Source organism: Delphinapterus leucas, chromosome 2 (genome assembly GCF_059928025.1).
Source record: "Delphinapterus leucas isolate spDelLeu-1000000601 "Yukka" chromosome 2, BTC_Dleu_Yukka2, whole genome shotgun sequence".
In the NCBI taxonomy this organism is placed as follows: Eukaryota; Metazoa; Chordata; class Mammalia; order Artiodactyla; family Monodontidae; genus Delphinapterus; species Delphinapterus leucas.
Genome location: NC_143130.1, coordinates 95,354,905 through 95,374,932, shown reverse-complemented (window position 1 = coordinate 95,374,932; position 20,028 = coordinate 95,354,905). Strand labels below are relative to the sequence as shown.

General features: G+C 38.9%; 2 protein-coding genes across 5 annotated transcripts in view; one reads left to right on the top strand and one right to left on the bottom strand.

The window, feature by feature from the left end:
• The window catches only part of UBR1 (ubiquitin protein ligase E3 component n-recognin 1), a 169,634-nt gene extending 159,400 nt beyond the window's left edge, over positions 1-10,234 (bottom strand). The window contains exons 1-2 of one of the 4 annotated variants that reach the window (XM_089907323.1): positions 9,821-9,900; positions 2,172-2,320 (exon numbers count right to left, since the gene is read on the bottom strand). Coding sequence is in view for 3 of the 4 variants with exons in the window: in XM_089907322.1 (XP_089763448.1) it covers positions 9,821-9,901 (81 nt within the window). In the remaining variant the exon portion in view is untranslated. Of the gene's footprint in view, positions 1-2,171; positions 2,321-9,820 lie in introns of all 4 variants that reach the window. The other 3 variants (XM_089907322.1, XM_089907321.1, XM_022587307.3) reach the window with 3 other exon arrangements.
• TMEM62 (transmembrane protein 62) overlaps positions 9,493-20,028 on the top strand; it is a 78,259-nt gene continuing 67,723 nt past the window's right edge. Inside the window, exons 1-2 of the mRNA XM_022587315.3 lie at positions 9,493-10,223; positions 16,848-16,953. The gene's annotated coding sequence lies outside the window, so the exon portion shown is untranslated. The remainder of the gene's footprint in view (positions 10,224-16,847; positions 16,954-20,028) is intronic.

Genomic DNA, 20,028 nt, shown 5'->3' with positions numbered 1-20,028 from the left:
GTCTAGAAAGAGAAACATCAAACTGTTTACAGTGACTACATGGAGAAAAGGAATTGCGGAGAGGGTCTAAGAATTTTCACTTTTTACTTCAAACAATGTAATTCTGTTTGACCTTGTTTGACAAGTGTCAATACCTCTGCAATCAAGGGGCAGGGTGGGGGAGCCACTCAAAAAACTATAGGAATACACCCATTTAAAATGATGCCAAATACACAACATTGTTAAGCAACTATACTCCAATTAAAATGAATTTAAATTTTTTTAAAAATAAAATAAAATGATGCCAAATACTCTCAAAGTATCTCCCTTGAAGATACTTATTAACTACAAAGGGAAAAAGATAGTAAGTGTAAAGTAGAGAAACCCTGCAGATACCAACTTAACCAAATGATTAAGATAAATATCACCAGTAATAAGAAATATTGATATCAAGAATCCCTTAATATGATTCACTGAGAAGGATATGGTACCATTTTTGTGTTATTCTTGCCAAAAATGTATGCCCTCATTCCAAACTTAAGAAAACATCAAACCCAAATTAAGGAACATGACACAAAATTACTGCTCAATATTCTTGAGTAGTCATGTCAAGGTCATGAAAAACAAGGAAAGACCAAGACACTTACAAGCTGGAAGGAGACTATGGAGAAAGTGAGACATTGTTACATACTGGAAGAGACAAACAGGTGGGATGTCAGGTGGGATCCTCAATAGGATCCTGGAACAGAAGAAGGATATTAGTAGGAAAACTGGTAAAATTTGAATAAGGTCTGTCGTTTAGTTAGTAGCAATATTAATTTCTGGTCCCTAATAATTGTTCTACATTTATGTGAGATGTTAGCATTAGGGGATGCAGGAGTGAGGGATATAAGAGAACTGTCTGTGTTATTTTTCTAAGTTTTCTAAAAGTCTAAAATGAGTTCAAAATAAGAAGTTAGAAAAAAAGAGCTGATAACTGAAGATGTCTATTTCCATCTAATGGAAAGGCATTGAAGATACACAGTACATTAAAGTAGGTTACAAAGCAGTGTGTATAAAATCTCATTTTGGTTAAGTGTTATATATATTAACATGGGGAAAAAGTTAGATGGAATATATACCAAAATGTTAACAGTAGTGGGTAGTGGGATTTTAGCATACTTTCATGGAATTTGTATGTCTGCTTACCTAATATGAATAATATCCTTACAGTGATTCCATATTTTGGGAGTAATTTTTTAACTGTAAAATTTTTAATATTTTACTAAAATCTTTTTTTAAAAAATGAACTAAACCTTCCAATATTCTAACTCCAACTTTTCTAGGATACTCACAAACCAACAACTTGTGTTCTCTGCATACCTGGCAACAACTATAACTAGCAGATTTAATGTTCTATGGTGTACCTAAAGTTCTTTTCTTCAAACAGCACTAAAGAAAAAAAAATCCTGTATATTCAGTCCTATACACCAAACAAAAACCTTTTTCTGTCCTTCCTAATTATGGAAGGCACAGAACTAGTTTCTGTTCTAGTTTTCAAGAATATTTTCAAGAACATGAGAAACTTGAGAATCACCAAAAACCTAAGGGATCTATTCTGGTTCAAGTCCTTCATTTAAAACTGAGTGACAAGGAAAAAGTAAACTGGCTTGTTCAAGACTGAATACTATCAGGGTCAGGAATAGAACTTAGGTATCCTGACTCCCAGAGTTCAGTGTTCATTCTACTTAACCAAATATAAATACATTATTCTTTTAAATTTACCCTTAAGACTTGCTCAATTTCACTTTAATAGTGAAACAAAACAAAAAACAAAGCTTTGCCTTCTTTTTAATTTTTCCCTCTAAATGAATACCACTAAATATTCTTAAATTATATCCCTGTCATTACATGTCTCAGTCTGAGGAACTGATATTTTAAAATGTTATCTTTACATAATTGGATGATTTGGACAGAATGTCTGGGTGTTGATGCCATCAATGCCCTCTCCACTGACCTTACCACTAGCTCTCTATCCTTCCACCTCCCCCCACCTTAGTTGTTCCTTAAGGTCGATTTAGCTCAAAGCCCACCTCCATGAACACTTCACTGACCCATTTAAGAAAATTTCTCTCCCCTGTAACTCCAATGCAGCACTTACTAAAGAAGGTACTCATTCAGCACCTGTACCTTTGCCAGATAACATTAGTTACCTTTAAATGTGTACATCGAGCCTCTTCAACCAGATTTTCAGCTCCTTGAGGGAAGGAGCTTTCCTTCCAAATCCTTGTATTCACACAAGCCTATCTCAAGTACTTAACAAAAGGTCTCAGTCATTGTTGAAAGTTATAGAGACTTCTTGCTAAAGAGAACAAAGCAAATAATAACATTAAGCCTTCTAAAACTGTTTACGAAATTCTTACAGGAGATAAAGTACAATTACGCTGTTTCACAAAAATTTTTTCCTAGATGACTGCTGCAAGTATGAAAAAATTTTTTTCAACTAAGATTTCTGGGGTTTTTTTTCTAGATAAGAAAAACTATACAGGATGTATTCTACTGGGTGACATGTTCAGGAATTACTGGTGACTGGAGTAGGTTTGATTCTTTGGTTGGTTGCTTTTAGTATTTTCTCCAATTTGAGACATGATTAAATTAAGAAATTTTTATTTTCATGTTCAGGGAAAAAAACTTTTTTCAACATCTGGAGTTAAGGGAAGACTTTCCCAATTGACTGTCCTGTAAAAACAAATTCTCACAACATTTAAATCCCCAAACATTCCAAACATTTTCCTCATCCCCATGGAGATTAAAAAATATGTTTTCAACTCTGACCCAGGGACTGGGATGACTGGTAATATCAGTCTGAAAACAGAACTTACTTTAAGTACACTAGGTTCCTTTTGTTCAAATCACAATTTACCCTTCCTTAGATAACTGATGGACATCTATGGAGGGCCTGTAATTCTGTTTCTAATTCCCCTGTTTTAAAGGTATAACAAAATCTGGAGGCGGCAGAACTGCTCAAAGCAAGTACTGGACTAGTAATTGTAGCACCTCTAGGCACCAAGAAATCTTTTGGTTATACTAAATTTTCTTGTAATACTATTTGACAGGTTTATGAAGTTTAAAAACAAGCAAACAACAAAAACCCTAGTGCACCCACTTATCCCATAGGGAAACCCTGTCTAAAACATATCTGATAATCAGCTCCCTAAGCCTGTCTGAACACATCCACTCAGCCAACTTCCATTCTTACAGCTCATAATTAAACCAAAATCTACCTTCCTGTAACTTTTATCCTATGCTGCCTGAAATAATCCAATACAAATTACTCTGCTCTTTCACCCAACAACCTATCAAATAAATGAAGCTAAATATTATGTCTCTCATTAGTTTCTTTATTCCAGGGCTAAACAGGAATGTAGAAACTAAAGAAATCTGTTCATTCCTAGAAATGAAATTTAGCCATCCCTAATGACATGGTATCCAGACCACTCTCCATGTTACATAGAACATGCACTCTCTCTCTTACATAGAACATGCACAATATGTCTCTGTACATAGGAGTGGGACTGCTTATTACCTTCCTTATCCAGGACACTAAACTGCTTTAAAAGTTCGCTTTTTTGTTTGTTTGGCAGCCACATCACATTATGACTTAGTGAGTTTGCAGAAAACTAAAACCCTCAAATCATTCACATAAAAGACCTAGTCCTACACACAAATACCCAGTCCTAGACATAGTCTTTACTTTCATGGCAATTAAATTTCACCTTGTTAGTTTTGAGGCAAAATTTAGCCTAAGGAGATTTTATGTGTGTGTCCTATAACATATCGGTCCTATGTCTGTTAAGCCTTGTGTTGTTTTGTACATAAGTCTACTATGTCCTCATGGCATTGATAAAATTAGCCAGAATCAAATATAGAGTAGTGTGACAAATAAGGCCCCTCTCTCTTCTTTCCTGTTGAGATAATATACATATATTCATGCTGTCAGAATTTAGTTTTCGAAAGCATACCATCCCTTCTAAGCCTTTCTCTTCCTTTTCTGCTCTGACCATAGGCTCATGCTCCAATTTTCTAAGCTCTCCTTGAAGTCTCTGGATGAATGATTTCGGTTTCCTACACTATGGGGTACATATCTCATATTCTCTTTCTACTGTATTGAATAAATATTTCCAATACAACTAAAATTCTTTCTTAGATTGCAAGGCAGAGTATGTATATATAAAAACATAAATGCATAAATTTACAGATTTTTCCCCCTGTGGCTAAAGTCATTTCTAGCTTATCCAACAATACCAAAAGTTCAAAGGACTTTTAAAAGGTAGTCCATAAAGACACATTAAGTGGTTATAGCCCCACTCCTCCAAACAAGTCAAACAGACTTCGTTCTGAAGAATAGCATTAAGTAAACTATTAGAAGGAGAATTACATTCAAGTGATCAAAAACAAACTCCATTCTGGACAGGGCCTGTGTCATTCCTGGATAGCAAGTAGGCACTTATGGAAGCACAATAACTCTTCTGGGGTCTTTCAATAGCATTATTTAGTAGAGCGTATTTCCATAAGCACTTAGCTTACTACAGGGTGTAACAACATTAAAAAAAAAAAAGCTGTACCAAATGCTTTAAAAAAACAAACTCATGAAATAACTTTTGTTTCTTCAACAGGAGGCATGTGAACCAGAATATCTTAGAAGAACACATAGGAGTTCACAGAAATCACTCGGGACTAAAGAGGTCTTAATAGTTTGTTTTAAGCCATCTGAGTTAAAAGCTTAAAGAAAATTGTTTCACAGAACACAACATATGATTAACACCTTCAAAGAAATCTGAGGTAACCCTCAAAGCCAGCACACACGAAGAAAGGACGGGCAAGATACTGCATTGGTTCATCCTGCATCACTGATTTATATACATATCTACCCAGACAGACACTCTATGCAGTACTGAGGACAAAAACCTCTTTATTTGCAAGACAATGTCTGTTATTAAACATAAGCAGTCAGTCTCAAGCACCAGCTCATCTAGATAAATTACTAGATAAATTACTAGTAGGACTGAACCTGTCACTCTTTTTTTTTATTTTAATTTATTTATTTATTTTTGGCTGTGTTGGGTCTTCGTTTCTGTGCGAGGGTTTTCTCTAGTTGCGGCAAGCGGGGGCCACTCTTCATCACGGTGCGCGGGCCTCTCACTATCGCGGCCTCTCTTTTTGCGGAGCACAGGCTCCAGGCACACAGGCTCAGTAGTTGTGTCTCGTGGGCCTAGTTGCTCCACAGCACGTGGGATCTTCCCAGACCAGGGCTTGAACCCGTGTCCCCTGCATTGGCAGACAGATTCTCAACCACGGCGCCACCAGGGAAGCCCGAAGCTGTCACTCTTGACTTGCAGTTTTAAAACTTAACTTCATCGGACTCTACAGAATTTGGTACTGAAAATCAGAATTTTCCCTAGCTGCCTACAATAGAAATTAGGAGATGCTGATGAAAAAATAACTGTCACTAGGCTCTGCTATGGAATCCGCCTGCCAATGCAGGGGACACGGGTTCAATCCCGGGTCCAGGAAGATCCCACGTGCCGCGGAGCAACTAAGCCCGTGTGCCACAACTACTGAGCCCGTGTGCCACAATTACTGAGCCCGTGTGCCACAACTACTGAGCCCGCGTGCCACAACTACTGCAGCCCGCGTGCCTAGAACCCGTGCTCCTCAATAAGAGAAGCCACCACAATGAGAAGCCTGCACACCGCAACCAAGAGTAGCCCCCACTCACTGCAACTAGAGAAAGCCTGCACACAGCAACAAAGACCCAGTGCAGCCAAAAATAAATAAATAAATTTATTTATTTTTTAAAAAGAGAGACTTTGGTTTTCATCCTCGTTTTCTCACTCTAAGTATGTTCTTACTACAGAAAGCTGTGCTCTGGCCTAAAATAAGAGATACAGATTTCTAAGGAAAATCACCTCCACTGAAAATAGCATATAACTTCTCATTCCTTCCTCTATATCTCAATATTTTAAAGTCCACTATAAAAAGACTATGTTATCTCTTAAAGATCCCCTATACACATGAGATTGTAGATACTTTTTCCTTGACATGATCAGGAAGTGATCATGATCACGTCAGACATGATCCTTGCCTTCACGGAACTTACATTCTGGTAGGAGAAACTGACATTTAAATAAATAAAGACAAGACAGTAATCACAGATTGTAATAAGTGCAGTGGAGGAAATTAACAGGGTGTTTTGACAGAGAATGGTAAAAGGAACCCATCTTTTAGACAAGGTAAGTATCAAGAAAAAACAGGAAGAACACTCTATGAAAAAGAACAGCAAGCAAAGGCACAGGCCCTGAAGTAAGACAGAGCTTGGACTTATTTTGGAAGCTAGGGTAGCTAAAAGTGAATGAAGAGAAAGTAACAGAAAATGAGGGGAGATGGAGGGGCTGGATCAGGCCAGATCTTGAAGAACATGCAATGAGTTTAGATTTTTTTCCAAGTAGATGGGAAACCACTGAAGGATTTAGGCAAGAGATTGACATGATCTGATTTAGTCTTACAAAGATTTCTCTGGCTGCTCCGTGGAGAATGGACTGGAAGAGGACAAAAACAGAAGCTAAGAGACCAGTTAAAAGGCCACTGCACTTGCCTAGGCAACAGATGGTGGCTAGGACTAAAGAGATGGAGTGGAGACAGACAGAATTGTTTGTATTCAAGAGCTCTTATGGAAGTGTCATCTACTGAGACAGGGATAACAAAACTTGATGTCTCCCTTCTTTGCCCTCCCAAAACCTGGTCTTTCCTCTCAGTATATGACACAGCCACAATCATGAATACTTAAGTCAAAAACTGGGGATACAGATGTCATCTGTTTCTTCCCTTTTCCCTCATGCCTAAACCATAAACAAATCTTTCTACTTCTACCATACTTCCAAAATCTCTCCCCAATCCATCCACTTCTCTTCATCTCCAGTGATATCGCTTTAGTACAAGCCACCAGCAACTATGGCTTGGTTACTGCAGTAGCTTCCTAATTGCTTCTCCGTTTGAAACACTTTTCAGACATCCAAGTGGATATGTCAAGTAGGCAGACGGACCTGTGACTGTGGAGCTCAAAAGTGAGATGACCCTGAGATACAAATTTGGGAACTGAACGAATACAGATGGTATTTAAAGCCACAGAACTGGATGAAATCACATGGGCAGAGGATGTAGACAGGGAAAAGAAAAGAGTTTAGTACCATACCAGGAGGCATCTTTTGAGATGGACTTAATAAAGAAAATCCAGTTAATGAAGACAGAAGGCAGAAGTTCTGTCAGACCACTCCACATACTATGAATTCCCAATTTTTCTCACTCTTCACCTCCCTAGACCCAATAAACTACCCTCTCCTAGAAACTACACCCTATGACACTGCACTACTCTCACCTCCTACCTGCTTGGCTGCTCCCTTTCTAGCTCCTTCCTCCACTGTCTATCCCTGAAATTCAATCATTCCTGTCTTCCTCGCTTCTCCCTCTCTTCCTCCCTCCCTCTCTGTGTGACTGTCTCTTTCTCTCTGTGTATGTATAAACACACACACAAACACAGACTTTCCTCCTCAAAGATCTTATCCATCCCCACAACCTCAACTGTCAACTCTATACTGAGAACTTCTAAATGTCTCTGGCTAAATCTTACTCTGTGGCCCACAGACCAGCACTTCATTTGCAGTGCAAATTCTCAGACCCCACCCTAGACCTACAGAATCAACTCCCCTAATTATTCTTAAGCAATGGCTCTTCTAATAAATGTCCAATAATTCATACCTATTACTTCACTCTAATTGCATGTTATGTGATGTCAGGAATTTGAGAGACTTCATGCCTGTTGATTGCAACGTGACAGTAAAAAAAGACCTGGGCTCTAAGAAGGAAGTTTGATTTAAGAATAACAGAAACTATATAATACCCAGGGACAAGACTCTAATGGAATTGGTAAGATTTCTTAGACCTCTGTAACTGTTCCATATTTACTATTTTGTTTTCCCCTGCCTCCCAATGGTGATTTAAGATTCAAATCATTCAAATGTTAAAGAATCTCTGAGCTCACTTCGCTTAATCGCTTAATCGAGAAGAAGAAGTAAACTGGAAAAGCCAGTGTCTTACTCCATTGTCAGGATAAAATTGAAGGTGGTATTTTTAAAAAGAATAGGAAACTAGGAAGATGTCTGGAGTCCTAAAATAGAGAGAGCCAAGCCAAAAAAGTGATCAGGAGGCTCACCAGTCACAGGTCTTCATTCACTTACATCACCCTATCTTGTATTAAAATTTGAGCACTTGTCCTACCTGTGTCTCTAGAGTGTGAGTTACCTGAGGCTTTTACACTTCTCTTGTCATCTACCTACTATCTTGCAAAACCCAAAACCTTGCCCAAAGAAATCTAATATTGAAGAGTTTGCAACATAATTCTAGCTGAATTCCTGTACCATTATCTCCAATCCCAAATAAGTAAGATCCAGATTGATGAGGTTTTTTGGTACCACCTGGAAGGAATTAATATATCAAAGCTTTAAATAAACACTAGTCATCTTTAGCAATACAAAATTACGATAACACTTCTGACCACAGCAGTTTCTCCACTCCTTAGAAGATGTAAGAAGCACAGCTTTACATTAAGACCAGATGTTTCAGCTGCTTCTAAAGTTTCCCTATCTTCTCATTTCTTATCATCTCAAACACATGCTTTCCCCTTCAATACGGTGAAATGAGGTTGAACTGCTACTTGGGGTAGAGGATGGTTGCAAGCACTGCCCTAGTTGATGGCCAAACCCTTAGTCCAACTCCTTCCCCACCTGATTTCTGTCTCCCAGCCAGTCTCTTCAGTCCCTGAGGTGGACTCTTTTCTGGAGCTCACTCTGTTCTCTCATAAAACAATGCTCAAGTAAGTGTCTGCAGGGTTAAAATACTTCAAAAATGATTTTATTAAAACTACAAACCAAAGAAACTTCAGAAAGAGGTGTAATCCCACACCTTTCTATATGCACCAATAAAGATAAATTAATAAAACTCTTCACAGCATGCAGTGACCAATATTTGAATATTTTCTATATACCTCCCCACTAGGTGCCTGGGGACATCCAGAACATTCCCTAATGTTGCCCCCCTACCTCTTATCCTCCTCAGTCAGCTTTCTCCCTGTAGTCAGACTATTGACTCAAATTTACTATCTCTGCCTTCCCTTTTTTTTTTTTTTTTGGTTTTCAAAATACAAAGGCAAAGTATAGATTCCGATATTAATTAATGGTATCGCTCTGACTTGAAATGTCTGAAAGTCTGTTCTTCACTTGTAAAAAGCAACGACAGATGATGGGTTTCTCCACGGAGGATTAGGCCTGGGTTCTCAAGATGCTACAACGAAGGACTACAACTCCTACACCCTATATCTTGACGTGAGTTGACAGAGGCAGCATTCCCTGTCACTATGAAGCCCCACCCAGCCAGCTATGCAATACCACACTAGGTGCCCCGTCCTGGACGCCTATCGTCTAGGAGGGGTTAACACTACGTCTGTCGGAAAATGGCTCTTCCTCCAAACCCCTACACCAGACCATCTAATAACATTACCAGTTCTTTCTATTTCAGGATAGAGACAAGCTTGAACTCGTCACGGCTAATAAATGACAGTCATTATACACCGGAGACTTGGCCGGCAGGAATGTGGGTGATGACTAACTTTATTCTGTGGCTTCCTTTCTGATCAATCCATACGACTCCCGCTCCCCAGAGCCACCGTAAGGGGTGAAGCCCCACATCCTCCTGAACGCGGTAGGGAAGGACTCGGGGGGACAAAAGCAACTAGCCTACACGGACTTACAGAGGCCAGTCGTTGTGGAGTCTGAGGCAACTCCGTGCTGACTTCCATTCTCTCTGCGTCCCCAGCCTCCTCCTCCGCCATCTTGAGGGAAACTGACACCCGCAGATACAGACGCCCCGCCGGAGGCGAGTGGGACCCTGTGGCCGGTCCCAGAGACGAAAGGCGACAGTTTTACGACGGCCCCTGAAGTCGGGTTTGACGCAGAATCGAACAGCGGTTTCCGGTCCGCTTCCGGAAGCAGGCGTCACGGCCGGTGCGGCTGTTTCTTCCACTTGTTTTCTAGTCACAGTGCTTGGTGGCCGAGTGGTTGTATAGCTGGTTTCGGTGCTGGGAACTGTTGAATCTACGAGGTGAAAAACAAGTTCAGCGTCCATTATGAAAGGAAGAAAACTGTCGGGGCTAAGTGAGAACCTGCTCTGAGTCTCTTTCTGGTCGGGCGGTTGTTGGGTGTGTTTTGCCTTCCTAAGTACCTGCATTGGTTCCCCAGAGCCCACAAAATGAAAAAATACTCAAATAAAAGCTCTCTTTAAGAGCGTAGCTTGTGGGAACTTGCACATGCGCGCAAGAAAGCTTGGGCCCCAGCAGCTCTTGGGAGAGGTGGTGAAGAAGTAACGAGAAATGGGAAACCTAGTCATTCAGCGGCAGAGGAAAGACGAAATAAACGTGGTACATCTGCATTATGGAACATCGTGTAGCTCTTAAAGAGAACAAAATAGCTCTGTGTGAAAAGATAAAGATAAATTAAGTGGGAGGAAAATGCAATCAAGTTGCCACAAACTATGGTTTGGCACTTACCTACCTTTTAAATGCGAAAGTAACAGTCTTGAAAGGGAACAGAGCAAACTATTAATAGCTCTGAGGAACAGGAGAGGAGGGAGGTGGTCTAGAGCTACTTTACCTTCTGTATTGTAAATTGTTTACAAAAGAAGTAATTTTAAAACGTATTTTTTAACAAAAGGAAAAAAGCTCCTAATGCTCTGGAAAGAGTTAATAGTAGTTAACTATTTGGGGAAAGATTAAGTTAGGTCTTTACCTCAAATAGTATATAAAAATAATGAATTGAGGCATTAACTGCTTTAAAAAAGTAAAGAAATAAGTAAATGTATTTGTATAATATTGTGGTGGAGAAGGCTTTTTAAAGCATGACAGAAATGGCAGAAAATATAAAATATAGAAAATATTAAATGTCAGAAATATAGACAGATAATATAAAAAGACTGATAGGTAATTTCATCAAAATTAAAAACTTACATATAAAAATAAGTTACACGAAGTTAAAAAGTAAACAAAAACTGGGTAGAAATTTTTGTAGCACTCACTCATGACAGACCAAAGGATAAAATCCCAAAGAAGACTCTTCCAATTTTAAAAATGGACAAAATACATAAATACGCATCAATTTGGGGGACTTCCCTGGTGGCACAGTAGTTAAGAATCCGCCTGCCAATGCAGGGACACGGGTTTGAGCCCTGGTCCTGGATGGTCCCACATGCCGCAGAGCAACTAAGCCCGTGAGCCACAACTACTGAGCCCACGAGCCACAACTACTGAAGCCTGCGTGCCTAGAGCCCATGCTCCAGAACAAGAGAAGCCACCACAATGAGAAGCCTGCACATCGCAACGAACAGTAGCCCCCGCTAACCACAACTAGAGAAAGCCCACACTCAGCAACAAAGACCCAACACAGCCAAAAATAAATAAATAAATTTATTAAAAAACAAAATACTCATTTTTTATAAATATATGAAAAAACCTAACTAGTAAGCAAATAAATGCAAATTAAAGAAAAATGGATTCCATTTATTGCCTGTAAATTTGGTGAGGTTTTTTTGTTTGTTTTCTTAAAGATAATCACCATTGTTGATAAGCTGGAAGGATACTCATATATTGTTATGTAAAATGCAAGTGTAAATTGGTAAACCTGCAGGAAAGCAATGTGGCAACCTTCTGGATCTTTTTTTTTTTTTTTTTTTTAATGCATACACTTTGGCCTAGCAATTCCATTTTTAAGACTGTATCCTAGAGAAATAATTCAGGGTGCAAGTGAAGTTTTAACTACATCATTACTGGCAATGGAGAAAAATTAGAAACAACTCAAATGCCCGCAATAAAGGACACTGGCTAAATAAACTGTGGTCACACATACAGTGTAGTACTCTATAGCCTTTAAAAATATTTTAGAACATTGGTTCTTAAAGTGTGGCCCACAGACCCCATGAGAGTTCCCAAGATTCGGAAAGTTCGTGAGGTAAAAACTTTTTATGGTAATGGCAAAGAAGTTATGTGTCTTTTAAAACAACCATGTTGGTATTTGTAATTACTGCTGCAGAGGCAATGGTGGATGAAACTGCTGGCTGCAGCACAAAATAAAGGCAGTGGCACCAAAAACAGCTAGGCACCAGAGTCAGTAGTAATTTCTTCACCACCATTCCCTTGCACTTGAAGAAGGCAGGGGGCCGGGGCGGGGGGGTCTGTTTCTCTTAACAATGTTCTTGATGAAACAGTAAAAATTATTAATTTTATTAAATCTCAACCTGTGAGTCTTTTAAATATTCTGTATGATGAAATGGGAAGCACACATAAAACTTTTCTGCTGTATCCAAAGTATGATTGTTGAAGAGAAACATTTCTGTGATGGAGTTGCTAGCTGAACCAGCCACCATTTTCATGGAACACCATATTTACTTAAAACAACTGACAGATATTCTAGGGTTATGAGATTCTGGAGCAAATAAAAGATAGAATGAGAAGGCAGGCATTTTCTCAAATATGAACAAATAAGCCATTCTCATCAAGGAAAACAACAGTTTTTGTCTACAATAAAATTCAAGCTTTCAAGTGAATGTTTTGTGGAGAACTTGTATCTGCCACTGTGAGTTTGACAAAGTCCCAGTGAATTTGGTGGGATATTAAAACGTGCTTTTGGGGGGTATTGTGTAATGAAAAGTATTGACATTTGGAAGATCTGTATAAGTCAATGAACCAATATTTTCCAAATGACAAATGCAGGATGTTATGAAATCCAGCATGGGTAAAAGATCTGTTCACATTGCTAAATAGACCAGTAGAATTTAATGTTATGGAGTACAAAATTTCAGATTCCATATTGAATTGATCTTTAAGATTTTATTATTGGCCCAGTTCTGATGTAAATTCAAAGAATAATATCCACAGTTATCTGAAAACACTATTAAAATACTCCCTTTTCCAACTAGGTATCTGTGTGAGGCCAGAGTTTCTTCATATACTTGAACCAAAACAACATATCACAGTAGATGGAATGAAGAAAGAGACACGAGAACCCAGCTGTCTTCTGTTAAAGAGATTTGCAAAAATGTAAAACATTGCCACACTTTTTGTTTGTTTTGGATAATCTATTTTTCACTTACAATTTTATTTATTTTAACATGTATTGGGTTGGTAATTGTTATTTTAGGCAAATTGATATTTTTAAATTTTCCTCCGTTTTAGTTTCTAATACAATAAATATAAATAGATATAACCCACATAAACAGAAGAACTTGGAGTTCCCTAATTTTTTTTCTTTTTAAAAATTTATTTATTTATTTATTTGGCTGCATTGGGTCTTAGTTGCAGCACGTGGGATCTTTTGTTGTGGCGCACAGGCTCTTCGTTGTGGCGCGCAGGCTCCAGAACACCGGCTCAGTAGTTACAGCACGCAGGCTCCAGACAGCGTGGGCTCAGCAGTTGTGGCACATGGACTTAGTTCCCCCTGTGGCATGTGGGATCTGAGTTCCCCGACTAGGGATCAAACCTACGTCCCCTGCACTGGAAGGCAGATTCTTAACCACTGGACCACCAGGGAAGTCCCAAGAAAAATGGCTTTAATCTTTGCCTGACAAAGGGGAAAACACAGCAGGCTAGCACCTCAAGAATCAAGTTCCCTAATTTTTAAGAGTGTAAAAGGACCTTGGACTTCCCTGGCGGTCCAGTGGTTAAGACTCTGTGCTTCCACTGCAGGGGGCACAGGTTCAATCCCTTGTTGGGGAACTAAGATCTAGCACGCTACGTGGCTCAGCTAAAAAAAAAAAAAAAAAGGTATAAAAGGATCTCGAGACGACAATTTGAGAACTACTGTCATAGAGGCATTCTTATTGACTTGGGAAGATTTTTTTTTCAGTATTTATTTATTTATTTATTTGGCTGTGCCAGGTCTCAGTTGCGGCAGGCAGGCTCCTTAGTTGTGGCATGTGAACTCTTAGTTGCGGCATGCATGTGGGATCTAGTTCTCTGACCAGGGATCGAACCCGGGCCCCCTGCATTGGGAGCACATCTTAACCACCGCACCACCAGGGAAGTCCCAGAAACTTTTATTTTCTACTTTGTGTATTTTCTAGTTTTTCTTACAATTAATATTTCTTACTTGTTTAAAAAATATTTTAATCTACCTCTTTTTTAAGATAGAAAAAATACTGAATACCCAGCTAGATAGGTAGTAGATGGATACCCAATCTATCCAGATCAAAAAGCTTCCTTGATAATGTCTTTCCTGATCTAGCCAGTTGTGGTGGGATCTTTCCCTCCCCTTGGAGGAACTAGTAGCTATACAGCTCTAATATGTTAGTTCCTTAAGTGCAGGAACCAAGACATATACATAGTAATGTCAACTACTGCGTGAAAGGTTTTAGATGCATGTTAAAGTATGTTAAAATAACTCTCAAAACAATCCCATGATGTTGTTCTCATTATCACCATTGTACAGACAAGGAAATTAAAGTTTGAACAAGTGAGGTTGCTTGTTCAAACCTGCAATTACTAAGTAATGAAACCTGTATTCAAAACCTAGTTCTGACTAGCTTCAAAATTTGTGCCTTTAGCCACTGCACTCTCCTACCTCCTATTTTTTTAAAAAAGAAACTTAAGTCTCTTTTACCATTTTATATAATATAAATGTCTTCATCAGGTATCTGGCAAACATTTAACATCCTAGCACATTTATATTAGACATTTTACAGGGCATGAACCAGATAAAATAGATACAAACTTATGATTTATCATTGCTCTTTTCTTATCTAGACCAAGGTGTGGTTTGGCCTAGTTTAGAATAAGATTATGAATTTCTTTGATTCTTATGCAAAGACACACTTTTTTCAATTAACATCAGTTCACAGTAACTTTTGCGAGTAAGTAAGCTACAAGGTCATTTTTCAGGTGCCATTTTACTGTTTGACACATTAACAACTGACACTTTCTGGATGCCCCAGGATGACACAGTCAGTTGGGACAGCCATGCTCAGAACTGTTTTCCTTAGAATACTCATATATGGGTTATGCTGTAGGCTTTCAACCCTGGTTACACATTAGGATCACCTGGGATCTTTTTAAAACTTCCAATGCCAGGCCTCATTCTAGTGATTCTGATTTAATTAGAAAGGGGTGAGACCTGAATTTTCATTTTTTTAAACCTCTCCCACGTGATCCTAATGAGCAATCAGAGTTAAGAACCCCTGGGTGATTACATTTTAACTGATCTCATTCGCTGGGATTATTTTCTTATATAGGATGATAGTAGGGCCTACATAATTCCTCCTGCCTGGTGCAGACCCTTGATATTCCTCATCGAGATTAGGGAAGAGCAGCCTTCCTAGTTGGTCTCCTTATTTCCTCTCTCTTGCTCATATCATCCTCTGTCCTCCTGCCAGAATTATTCTTAAGAATAAATCTGATCATGTGACTCTTACCTAAATGTATTAGACAACTGCTCTAGGATAAAACTTAACCCTTAAGCATGGCATTCAAAGCCCTTCTCAACCTAGCTTGAAATGATTTTTGCTAGTCTTATCTCCCTTGCCACCCCTCTTCTTAAACTATCCACACTGTGTTTTCCACACACCATGCCGTCTCATAGTTCTGTGCTTTCACATAGGTTAGTCCCTTGGCCTAGAGTGCCCACCTCCTTCACCACAACTCTTTCTATAAAGAGATTTTGACTGCTTCTTTAGGGATCAGCTTATATATGACTCCCTCTGAGTTTTCTGATTCTCTCATTCTCCAACAGGTGGAATTGTTCTGTGTTTTCATGGCACTTTAAATGCCTCTGGCCCTGCACTTATCATGTGATGGAGTTATTTCGATGCCTGTTAACCCTACTAGGCTGTGAGCTTCTTGAGAGCAGGAAGTCTGTCTCAGCTTTGTATACATAGCACACAGTGGCTGCCTGCCATATCATGGACGCTTAAAATGTATGGAAAAAACTCAGAAAAGACTAAAATACTACACGATACAAATTATTGTATTTGAAATTTATAAATGGTTCTTAAAATACAATCTTAAAAAATCAACTCACAAAATATTCATTGGTCCCACAATAATTTACAAATCCAGGTTAGAAACTAGCACTTATATTTATTTCATAATCTTCTTTCTAGGGATCTTAGAGTTTTCAGCCTGAGGCCTTCTTAAAATGCAAGTTATATTTGAGGAGGATAACTTCCTATCAGATTACCTTGTAGTAGGGATTAGTTTAACAGATGCCTGAAATCCAAGTTCTATGAATTGTACATGGTGTTAGAGGTTGGGTTTCAAAAGAAACTGACTGAAGCAGAGTTCAGCATACAGGTTTATTAGGGAGATTTCTTGGGATCAATACCTGTAGGAAGGGGAAAGAAACATCACTAGGCTGAGGGAGAAACTGAGCTGCAATGCAATCTGAATGAAGGACTCAGCCAACTCCCTGGGGATTTCTGAAGCTGGACTCGCTCTTCAGAATTGGGACCAGGGTGGGTAGGCCTTTATATCCTCACATTGATCAGTCATTAGATGTGGCAGCCATGGCAAGAGGGGTCACCTTGAACAAGGCAGGCCTCTTCAGCAGAGGCAATTATTCCCATCCAGCTGAGGCAATGCAGCCAGCAGCACTGCCAGCAGCTAGGGAAGTAAGTCCTTCATTCCTGAAGGGGGATTTGGGCTGCACATCATGGTTTCCAACACAGATAGGAATGGTGAGAAACAAAGGGCTGGAAAAAGGCAGCTAAAAAAGCCCAAAGACAAATCTTATCTTCTTCAGTTTAGCCTATGCTCTTGGGAGGCTGTGTGCCACGTGGAGACTATGGAACTCCAAATGCCAGCGATTTGAATCCTGATTTCACCACTTCCTACCTGCAAAGAATTAGGTAAGTCTCAGAGTCTCTCAGCCTCAATTTTCTCATCTATAACTGTGATGAAAAAATTTCCCTGATTAGGTAGTTGCAAGAATTAAACAAGAAAATATATGTGAAACGACTTTGTCGATTATCAAGTGCCATACAAATACATGGTGTTGTTACAAATATTTGATTTATTGATTAAGTTAACTAGTTCAAAAACTAAGTATCTGTTTAAGTTCTCTGTTAAAAAACTAGCAGGTAACAGAGAGGGAGTACAACTCTTTTGTATTGTTTCCTCTTTAGCTCTTGCTCGGTATGCTCCATTGATCCAAGAGGCTGCCAAGATGCCTACCTTAAAATTTCTTTTACTTTTTAAAAAATTTTTATTTATTTATTTTTGGCTGCATTGGGTCTTAGTTGCTGTGTGCAGGCTTTCTCTAGTTGCGGCGAGCAGGAGCTAGTCTTAGTTGTGGTGCGCGGGCTTCTCATTGTGCTGGCTTCTCTTGTTGCAGAGCACGGGCTCTAGGTGCATGGGCTTCAGTGTTTCACGCGGGCTCAGTAGTTGTGCCTCACGGGCTCTAGTGCGCAGGCTCAGTAGTTGTGGCACAGAGGCTTAGTTGCTCCGCAGCATGTGGGATCTTCCTGGACCAGGCCTTGAACCCGTGTCCCCTGTATTGGTAGGCGGATTCTTAACCACTGTGCCACCAGGGAAGCCCTACTATTTTTTTTTAACTTTTTAAAAACCATATTTCAATGCAATAAATTCCTTACCTAACAATGCATGTGGATTTGGTAGTATTGTCTTGGGCCAGAGAAATTGTAATTGAAGTATATGTGAGCTATTTCTATATTAACATGTTCCAAGGATATAATTTATGGCCTTTATACATGAAGCTCTAAAGGTGGGGACTGATGATCTCAGAACAGAAGGCAGCTCAGGAACTCAGGAGGAGAATGGCAGAGGATAGAGATACAGAGGAGCTTAAGCTTTTGAGAGATGTGGGGAATGACAAAGCTGAGCTGCTGAGGATTGAAAGGGCTTAGGCAGTGAGCCCATGAGAAAATCCATTAACCCCAAATGTATTATCTCATTTACTCCTTAAAACAGTTTTGTGAAGCAAAGACTGCTATAGTCCTCATTTTAGAGGTAAGATAACAGTGGGTCAAAGAGGTTACAAGATTTGCCTAGTCACACAGCTAAAAAGTGACAGAGCTGGCTTCAACACAGATATGTCTGAGGTTCTTAGCCGCAACAGTATATTGCCTGAAAAGTGTGGTTTCAGCCTGAAACAAACGGGTTCTCCTGGAGAAGAGATAATGACAAAGGGAGGGTAGTAGAAGTGGGAAAATAAGTCTATGAATAAAGTAATAAAAGAAAGAATAGTGACCTAAAAAGACCTGGCTAGGTGGGGATAATCATGTGGATAAAAAACCAGGGAGACCCAAAAAAGGCTGCGTGGGATTGAATGGATGTGCTATCTTTACCTAAAATTTCCAAAACTGCCTTATTGTTTCATTAAGGCCACAACTGAAGGTAGAGAGTGAAAAAGAGGAGAGCACAATAATTGTTACTTTGGGGGAAGAAAAAAGAAGAAAGGGAGAATTGAGTGAAAGAAATGGAGACAAGGCATGAAGAAGGCAAGGACTTGTGACCTCTGTGGAAGGGCAAGTGGAGTTGGGTTATAGAAGAGTCTAATGACCTTCCAGGCACGAGACAAAATAAGAAGAAGGGGAAATGAGCAGACAAGAGTGAAAGGAAAAAGGGAATGAAGGAAAATTAGTGGAAACAGAGAAGATAAGCTCTTAACATGATGAGGAAGAAAAAAGGAATATTACATTAATTTATTTTCAGAGTGATAAAAGGGTGACAGAATTGAGTAAATTTACTGAAAAGTCCTGTTCTTGTCATAAATACACACATACATACACTTTTTGTCACACTAATAAAAAGGCAGCAAAACTAAAACAAATTAAGTGACATAGTTTAACAATCCCAGGAACTACTTTAACCAGAACCTATAGTAATCATAAAGGCAAGGATATTGTAATAATTTATCTTACACCATGTCACTTAAGTTATACAAGCTTTTCCTAGGCATCCAATTTCCCAAGAAAACAACATATATGAAAATCTTTCTTTGAGAGTACAAAGATGCTTTAAAATTAAAGATAATTTGTCTTGAATGTAATGCTCTCATTCCATATCTTATTAACATATATCAGGGTTGTTTTGTCAGATTTTTTTGTTGTTATTGTATTTGTATTAGTTGGCTATGTCAAAATTTTCAGTAACTATTAAGGGTAAACTGTTACGTTTATGTGTGTGTGTGTGTGTTGTTGTTGTTGTTTTTCTATTTTCACTGTACGTTTTTCCTGAATGGATCTTGTAGTGTTTGAATAATTAGGTCCCAAAATATTGCATTTCAGATATGGGCTTTATGTTTTGAAGTTCAAAATAATTTATCTTTGAATATAACCACCTCCATGTAATGAAAGATACTTTTTTGTTCATAGAGATTCACAGTAATTTGATGAGATAAAGGGATCTAAGGCAATAATCTGCTAATAGCTTTTACTAGTAGTCAGCAAACTATGGTTGTCCTAGTGCTTGTTTGTATCACTCTGACCTAAGAATGGTTTTTACATTTTTAAGTGGTCATAAAAATCAATAATAATAATATTTTGTGACATGTGAAAGTTATTTGAAATTAATATTTCAGTGTCCATAAAGTTTTACTGGAACTTTGTCACTTGTCTCTGGTTACTTTCATGTTGCCACAGCAGAGCTGAGTACTTGCTACAGAGACCAGATGGCCCACAAAACCTGAAACATATATTATCTGGTCCTTTACAGAAAGTGTGTCTACCCCTGTCCTAGAAAATGATACAGCTCTGCTCTGAGTAGAAATTACATAGTTACACTGAGGTCAACCCTGAATACTGACTTAACCAAAATTGTGATACAACTGTTTTGGAAGGAGGGGTCTGGGTATGAATTAAGGTAGTCCTTGTGGTGGTTGTGAAAGAGGGTTTGTTCCTAGGTGGGAGTCAGTAGGATATCACTTAATCCTGAGAGCCCAAAACTATCATGATTGGCATGTC